At 36.6% G+C, this 9,134-nt stretch overlaps 1 protein-coding gene across 1 annotated transcript in view; it reads left to right on the plus strand.

Moving 5' to 3' along the window:
• TFEC (transcription factor EC) overlaps positions 1 to 3,172 on the plus strand; it is a 68,263-nt gene extending 65,091 nt beyond the window's left edge. The window contains exon 8 of the mRNA XM_066183055.1: positions 397 to 3,172. Within this exon, the coding sequence (XP_066039152.1) occupies positions 397 to 777 (381 nt within the window). The 3' untranslated portion in view covers positions 778 to 3,172. The remainder of the gene's footprint in view (positions 1 to 396) is intronic.
• The last annotated feature ends 5,962 nt before the right edge of the window (positions 3,173 to 9,134 follow it).

The following is a 9,134-nucleotide window of genomic DNA, read 5'->3' on the forward strand; positions in this document are numbered from 1 at the left end:
AACAAGTCATCTTACATATGTTGATTTACTCATATATCTGTATACTATAAGCATTATCAAGTAAAGAATCTTTTTCTCTGGATAATAGTTTTATGAACTCCCAAGTTGCAACACTTTTCTCCTACCATTGTTGGATTCAGTATGCAATGGTTTTAGAGAGGCTGTCCTACCTCTTCTGTTCCTGTATAATAGTTGCTTAATGACAGAAAGGGATATAAAAACACTTGAGGGGAAATTTTTCTGAGATAAAAAAATTATTATTTTAATATTTAATGTCACAACTGGGCAATAGGTATAATAAATGTTCATGCATGATTTGTATACTTTCTGTAATTGTTCTGAAGAGACTTTTCTCTTTTAAAATTGTTGTCTAATTATTTTTGTTTGAAACGTTAGGAACTGGAGATCCAGGCACGCGCACACGGCCTTCCAGTCATGTCTTCACTCAGTGCTGTCGATTTAGCTGCACAGGTCATCAAGCAACAGTCTTATCCAGAGGAGAACTCTGTAGACTACTCTCAACAAATACCTCTGGTACATGGACAAAATTCTGATGTCTGCAATGGATCTACAGCCTTTTCTGATCCACTTTCACACTTCACAGATTTGTCCTTCAGTGCAGCTTTAAAAGAAGAACAACGACTAGAGGAAATTTTATTGGATGACACAGTGTCACCCTTTGGAACAGATCCACTCTTGTCCTCCACATCTCCAGCTGCATCAAAAGAGAGCAGCAGGAGAAGCAGCTTTAGCACAGATGATGGAGATGATTTATAAAAGCATAAAGGGTCTCATACTTCACTAAACCACAGTGTTAAAAGACTGAGTTGAACATAAGCATGGTGTTTGCTCTTATTTTAAATACCTATAAGGGGAAACACTGTAAATGCAATTAATACATGACAAGGGTTTCAATCAGCCCTTACTTCGCAAGAAAATAAGATGGACATGAACTCATATCACTCTGCCCCAAATTCACCCTCTGTTCACAGCCTACATTTCCATAAATCTCTCTTCACTGGGAATATTTTTACTATCATTTCATGATTTTTTAGAGTACTATGAAAACACTTACCACTAAAGGTATACCCATGTTGCAAAACTGTATTCAAACTTCTTCTAATCTGCTTACACTTCTCTGCTACAAATATGAGCTTTAGTCTTTTGCTAATTTCTTAATTTTTTATAACTTAAAATTCTACAAAATGTGAAGCAACAAAGAACTATTTAAGCTGGGAACTGTAGAGATATTACAGGTTTTGAAATCTAAAAAAGTCAGATGGTAATGCTTTCACACATGAAGTTTAAACTGTGTGGGCTTCTCTTTAAAAGGAGAAAAACCATTAAGCTTTCCGTGGAATGCCATTAGTTTTTTAATTTCATTGGTAGAATAAGAACACTCTTTTAAGTATATTCTTTAATGACACAGAAGAAAAATGGAAACTAACATAATGACAGGGATTCAAATGAACTCAGACAGAAAAAGACACAGCATTGCAGCAGAAAGACTGTGGATATACAAGACAGCACAGACACTCCATGTTTCAGTTAGCACAATTTAAAAAAAGCACTACTCATGACAGCGCTATGTCAGCTACTTATTCCAAGAATATTCAAACTGTGTCCTTTTTTATTTGGAAGAGATTAGAATTCAGATACAACACTGGGCTGTTGGGTGACACTTTCAGTGTCCTTTGACAGCACAGTGAGGTTTTTCCAAAAGAACTCCATACATGTGCTTGTGATCCATTTGAAAGCAGAGGGAAATAACAAGATTCCAATTGCATACACTATAAACAACAAGAATTTAATTTCAAATTTGTCTTTGGACTCCCTGCAGAAAACCCGGAAAGGAAGACTGCTCAAACTGAAGGGAATATTCAGAAAGGCTGATGTGATGTACTACCTCTCATAACCAGCTTGCTAGGAGGGGACATTCAGAAAACCCACTTCTATACATGGTGAAATTCTGGAGGGTGATGTACTTAATGTTCCTAAGGAACATTAAGTACAATCATTCCAGTTGTAATAATAAAACATGGGAAAATAAATTGGAACAGGTTCTTCATAGCTCTCCTTCAATCAAAGCCAAAAGATCACATTATGGAGTTATTATGGTTTAATCCCAGGAAGCAACTAAGCCTCGCACACCCACTTGGTCACTGCCCAGCAAGAGTGACTGGGGAGGGAATTGGAAGGGTAAAATCTGGAAGGCTCTTGGGTTTAGATAAAGACAGTTTAATATGGAAAGCAAAAGCGGTGCACAAAAGTGAAGCAGAACAAGGAATTAATTCACTGCTTCCCATGGGCAGGCAGCTGTTCAGCCATCTCCAGGAGAGCAGAGCCCCATCACATGTGATGGTGACTTGGGAAGTCAAATGCCATCACTACAAAATCTCCAGCCCTTCCTCCTTCTTCCCCCCGCTTTATATAGCAAGCAAGATTTGATATGGTGTGGAATATCCCTTGGTCAGTTGGGGTCACCTGTCCTGGCCCTGTCTCCTCCCAAACTCCCAGGCACCCCCAATGTCCTTGTCAGTGTGTCAGTATAAAAAGCAGAAAAGGCCTTAGCTCTATGTAAGCCCTGCTCAGCACCAACAAAAACATCACTGTCCAGCACAAATCCAAAATTCTTGCCATTGTGAAGAAAATTAACTCTACCCCAGTGGAAACCACCACCGGAGTTCCATAATGATTCAAAATATGTTTCAAAAGTGTGTATTAATTTTGCTGTCACTGAGCCTGTCTCACTCCAGAAGTGTCACAGGTTTGAAAATAGTAAGAAGAGATTAAAGTGGATTAAATTTTCCATGAAAATTTTCAGTTTTTAAAATCATGCTATCCAAAACCAGAGCAATTGTTTCTTATTATTGCCTCTTTTGTTATTGGTACCTGGGCCCTCCTAACAGTCATTGTGAGGTTTGTGTTCCTGCCAGGCCACAGCACACACCTCACCAACCCTGGCAGTGTCACAATAGTTTCGTAATTGGAAAATCAGCACCTGGATAATAAATCACACCCAGATGGCCATGAAAGATGATGGTGTGTCCAGTTTCACAAGAATATTTATAATTTTAGGAATCTCAAGGTTTTCTATGAGTTTGTGTAAACTAGTTGGATGTAAGGTGACCTGCAAGCACAGACCTGACCATTAGAAGAGGCTTTGATACACTCACACTTCATGGATAAAAAAAAGACAACAGACTGGGTTCTGGTAATGTTCTTTTGTTTTGTTTTGTTGTTTTCATTTGTCTTTTTGTTTGTTTGTTAGGTTTGGTTTAGTTTTCAGTTTGTTTATTTGTTTTTTTTGTTTGGTTGGGTTTTTTTTTGTTTTTGTAGCACATCAGAAAGACAAGTCTTAACCAAAGACAACTGGATATAGGACTGACTGCCAGTTTAACTGGAATAATTAAAGAGTCATAGTTTCCCATAGTTTTGTCAAAGGCAATTGCTAATATTGACATCTGAATCCAAAACATGATGAATTAAAAGTAACCTTTATGCCCATATTATGTCTAGCATAGTATGAGTATTGTCCATTCCAGCTGACAAAAGGAACAGTTATTTGGTTGATACCAAATGCCATTTGTCCTTGTACTGCAGTTTCTACTACATTAGTTTTAAATACACCAGTGTGGATTGCTCATAATGGTGAAAAAGAAATTAAATATGAATGTATTACATGATTTTCCCATTGAACTTTTACATGCGAGTTAGACCATACTTCTGAACTGTACTGACTTTAAATAACATCCTGAATTTCATCACTTTTATAAGCACTGTTCTAAAAAAACATTATAGTGCATCCATTAAATGTTTTCAAGTTGATTTTCATTCTTCTGACAATTGCCTCAGTCTAAAGCACCACAATTTTTCTCTCTCTTCTTGCATGATAAACTTAAGATAGTCAATGCTCTTTTTGCAAGGCACTGTATTGCATCTATCATTATTCAAGCTCTCTTCCTCCACACAAAACCCCCAGCCCCCTTGCCCAAAACAATAAATGCATCAATGCTTCTAGGTGTTTATTATGGCAATGGTATTTCACCAATGCTGCACTTTTTTTCTAGTAGGAAGTCATCATAATTTAGTATTTCAGTTTATAATTATAGCCTGGATTACAGGTTAGCCCTTGAAATTAAATGGTGGTGCAGACTGCAAAACCAGACTAGGACATTCTGGGGATTAATAAGTGCTACTGAAGGTGTTTAGAAAATGCATGCACTGGTAACCACATCCCAGACTTTCTGGAGTAAACACTCCCTCTCGCACCACAGGCTTGGAAACGGTGCTGTAAAGCTGAGAGGACTTCTAGGGCAGAGCCAAGCCCAGTCCTACCAGCTTCTGCAGAGGAAAGAGATTTCTTAAGTACAGGGACAAATCCTGACATTTTCTGTCAGGCAGAATTTCTTTGCTGTCCATGCAAGTTTTATTGGGCTGAGTTGTGGTGCAAGCAAAATACATTTTTTAGCTATTTCCAACAGGGATCTGTTTAGTGAAATCACATGAAAGTGATGCATAATATGCCCGTGGCTCTGGGCCTAGAAAAGAATTTGAAGTCTTACAGATCTTGCCCTCAAGCAGGGCAGGGGGTAGAAGAACTGGCTATTTTTGTCAAGATGTATTAAATGAGGAGTTATTGCTTGTTTTTAGTAGCAGCTGTTCAAAGCTGGTGGACATATTCCAACAGAATCCACAAAACAGCAGACTAATAATTACACAAAAGTAAAGGGAGTTGAAATATTAACATCCTGTTTAATTCATGACATGAATATAGATGCTATACTAAGAAAAGAAAACTGAACTATTTCATTGTGCATAGCAGGGATAGTGGGAAAAGCTACAGTAAGTGCAAACAGTTTTAACAAACAGGAACTCGGTTGCTTTATACAATAAAATAACTAAATAGAATTCATTCGCTTAATCTTAAAAAGAACATTGATATTATAATACTTTCTGAATTTAATAGAACTGTATATATGAATGGAGGATGTAAAATTATTGTAATTTAAAATCATGTTAAGTCTCTTAGATAAGTAAAGGCATTTACATTGCTATTATGAGACTGTAGAATATTTTTATAATAATTGCTATTTTTCATTGTTAACCATATAGTATCTTGTTTTCTAAGTCATTGTATGCAGACAGAATGTACTTTATTACGCAGTATATATGCAATCTTTTTACAATTACATTTTATACTTGCTGGGATTTTATGCTTATTATATGAATATAATTAAAGGATTGAAGTGAAAACATCTTTCTATCTGGCCCTTGTCAAACTTCACTGTCCAGAACCTCAAAAATGCCACCAAAAGGTAATATAGTAACATCCAGTAAGAACATCAGAGATACCTAACAGACAAAACACTTCACAACTGCTAAACATTTAGTCCATTATGATACATCATGATCCAGTAGCATGCCATTAATAAAAATAATTGATACGTTCTTTAATATGGTCTCCTGCCATCTGCTTATTCCTGCTGCTAAGGCTTTGATTTATGGAAAGTGTTTTCAGAATGTTGCAAAATTGCTAGCAGGCATGATGATATCAGTTAAATCACTAAGAAGCTCTACAAAAACCTTTTAATGTACTAGATGTTCCCCAGACAATCTAGGATAAACAGAATATTGTATTTTAAGATGTAAAACATTTTTTAAAGCTGATAATTAGGTAGCATTTGGCACTAAAAGATACTCATTTAAGGAAGAAAGTAAGGATTCGGATTTCATTTTTAATTCCTAATATCAAAAGTGCTGCCTTCTTTAGAAGATATTTGGTGCTTTCTGTGCATGAAATGACGTAAAAGTTGTTGAGTAGTAATACAAATTTCAACGATAGTTTTGTAATAGTATATCATTTCATGTAAAATAGTGCTCATTGCTTGTGTACATCAGATAAACACTTGTACTAAAGATTTCTTCAGTCTCTTCATTTGGTCAAATCATTAAGGCACCCTTATCAGTATTAAAATTGTACATTATTATAAATATTATTTAGAGTTCAGTGATTATCTATGGAAAGAAGCTTTGCTTTTTTACATATTTATTATGTACTTAGGATTTGACCACCATAAAAGATACTCAGCTCCTTTGTGAAGGGACTGAGAGCCCCCACTTTGCTTTGTAGAAAGCTAATGCCTATCCTGTTTATGACTCAGACACTTAACAATTAAATAAACAACATCAGAAAATAAAATCAGAAGTTATTTCAGAGATCATAAAAGCCCTATGTGATACACTGCTTGATTAAATGTAGTGAGGTTTGCAACTGACAGACAAACAGATTTAATGTCAGCATCATTTGTGGTGACAACCAATGGGAGATTAGAGGAAAATGTATGAAGTTGTGGTAATAATCAGATCAAAAGTCTAATTATAAAGGAGACTGCAGCAGTGAAGTATGCTACGGCTTATTGGTTAAATCACTGGTACCCATCAAGTTAAATATATATCAGTTTCATTAATTGGCAACCACAAGACAAGTGTTCTATATTCAGGGTGGTGATGATTTTGATATAATCCACCACATTGTGGTTAAGTATATGATTCATGTAATAAGAAGAAGGTGCCTCCAGGCTATTGTTCCTACCACGGATTAAAATTTACATATTGCTTCTCCTTATGTCAAAACATCTGGTGCCTGCAAATGCTAACATTTCGTTAAAAAGTTCCACAAGATAGGAAAAGTGGATTGGAAACATTGCATGTGAATCATTCAAGCATTATAAGGGAATAAGAAGCTGAGTTATGAACAGGCAGATTGAAAAGTAGTACAGTCAAAGAGATTCATTTGCTTATGAGTTCAAGACAACACTTTGTATAAGAAGGGGAAATGCCTCAAATCCTAGAAATTACCAATGAGTTTTTTCAAATGTTACTGAGATATACAATCTCGGTCTTTCCAAACTTCCCAAACTTTGGGCATTTTCCTGCCCAAATAAGATCCCTTATCTAAGCATATGTACTGAAGTGATAAGATTGTGTTTAATACATACATTAAATTCACGCACTTTAAGATGTTGGCATCCTTACCTGCCATAGTTTCCTCAGAAAACTTTGTGACTCTTATATTTACTTTCCTATTTTACTGCAATATATTTCAGGGTTGAATTTCAAAAGATTTCACTGGCAAATTATCTTAATTATCTTGCCTCCTTGGAAAACCTATCAGTCCTTGCCAGTCCTTGCATTAGCAATTAGCACCTAGACATAGACTTGAGACCCTTTTCCCTTTGATTTCCAGGTGGGACTTAGGATGCTAATTTTCAGTTATCGAAACTTAGTGTTTTTCATGTTTTTTTTTTTTTTTTAATTTTTTTTTTTTTTTAATGTTAGGTTGTTAAGAAAGCTGCACATCACAGATTGCTGTGATTAGCACATACATTACTGTTGGCACCTTTCCTCTACGTGAAAGGAGACAATAAACCATGTTTTCTGTGAAGGGCCTTGATTCAAGTGATATCTAATACTTTTATGTAATCAGTGCATAAATATTCCTAGATGGATATTTTGCTTGCAAAAGAGGAATCACCCAAAAATTAGTGGCTCCCCAAAGTGCTTTTGAATTTTTAAAACATACTTCTTGGATTAGAAATTTGCTTTCAGGCATCTGGAATTCTAGAATGTAACATTTATGTGGTCTGTGTCACCACCCAGTGATACCTTCGGGATGTCTCAGGACCATGTGTCTGTGAAACTGAGGCAGCAGTGACAGCATTCACTCCATTCTGCAAGCAGTCCCACCACCAGCAGATTCAAATGAACTAAGCCCCACGGTCCCATCTCTCTAGGGAAGGACATCTTTTTCCTGTCTCACTTTCCATCTGGATTTCTTCTTCAGATGGCTGGTCACAGTGATCCCGATCATCCTGCCTCAAATCCAAAGTTGGGTCACTTTTCAACCCTGCTGACATCCAACTGGTTCAAAATCTATAAGTATAATACTGACGTTACAAATTCTGGTATTGGCCCATGACAGCAAGCCAGGATCTGGCAACATACTTGAGCTCTTCTGCAGACCTCCCAGACTTCTGAGCCCAGATTTGAACAAGAGGGAAGCCAAAATCTCGGACCAAGAGCACTCCCTCCTAAAAACCTGCTGAGAACATAAATTTTGTTAATGGTGGTGAACAGGAGTTTTGGTTGGTTTTTATTTTTAGGCATTTTTACCGAGAAACACAATTGTACGTGGTATTCACTAGTAACAGACCTGTCTTCAGTTCCCAAAGATTCAAAAATTTTTAAGTTTAATACTCAGAATTTGACAAAAATCTGTTAGCTACAGTATTTTACATATTGTTCCGGGAGTAGGTTGGGTTAAAGGAAATGTTTCTTTTTAAAACATAATGTGACAACCTTAAAAGTTCCTAATAGAGTATCTTTTCTATCAATTAGTTTTCTGTGACATGTGCACCTCCTATTGTCATTAGGGAGAGGAACCTCAGAAAAAAAAAATTGTATTTCTACAGAGTCAGTTGGAAAGTAAAGGGAATAACAAAAGTAATTGCAGAAATACCATTCTGTCATTTCCTCTGGAAAATAGTTTTTACTGTAGAACAGTTAATATACACAGCTGGCTTGCTATAAAAACAAACTGACACAAAGCAATTTAGTCTTACTGCAAAGTAAAGCAAGCATGGTCAATTTTAAGCACGGACCAGAGAACTGACTCCCGCAATAAGCACCCAAGGGGCAGTGTCTCCACTTAGAAATTTACACTCCAAAATTACATTAAATTTGACTTGCTCTTCTGCAGTGGGAAGAGAATCCTTTGGGCAAGTGAAAGCAAAACATGAGACAACTGAAGTTAAGGAGCATGGAAAAAAAAAGAAGGTACATTCTTGATCCCAAAATACCACAAATGGGATTTGGTACACCCAAAGGAAGATCTCTGCTCAAGGGCAAATATCAGCCTGAGTAGCAGGTAGAGGAGTACTAGGCTGGGCTCTGGCAGAACCCGTCTCCTCCCAAAGGAAAGAGGAGTTTATTTCAGGATATTTGCAGCTTCCAGCAGGGTAATTATGAGTACCCCTTCTTGCCCACTTCTCACACTATTCTCTCCATTTTCAAACCTTTCAGAATTAGTTCTGAAAGATAAAAAGAGAAAATACTCTCTCCCTTCTTCATTG

This window comes from Chamaea fasciata, unplaced genomic scaffold (genome assembly GCF_029207755.1).
Source record: "Chamaea fasciata isolate MVZ Bird 193981 ecotype frontalis unplaced genomic scaffold, bChaFas1.0.hap1 SCAF_5, whole genome shotgun sequence".
NCBI lineage: Eukaryota > Metazoa > Chordata > Aves > Passeriformes > Sylviidae > Chamaea > Chamaea fasciata.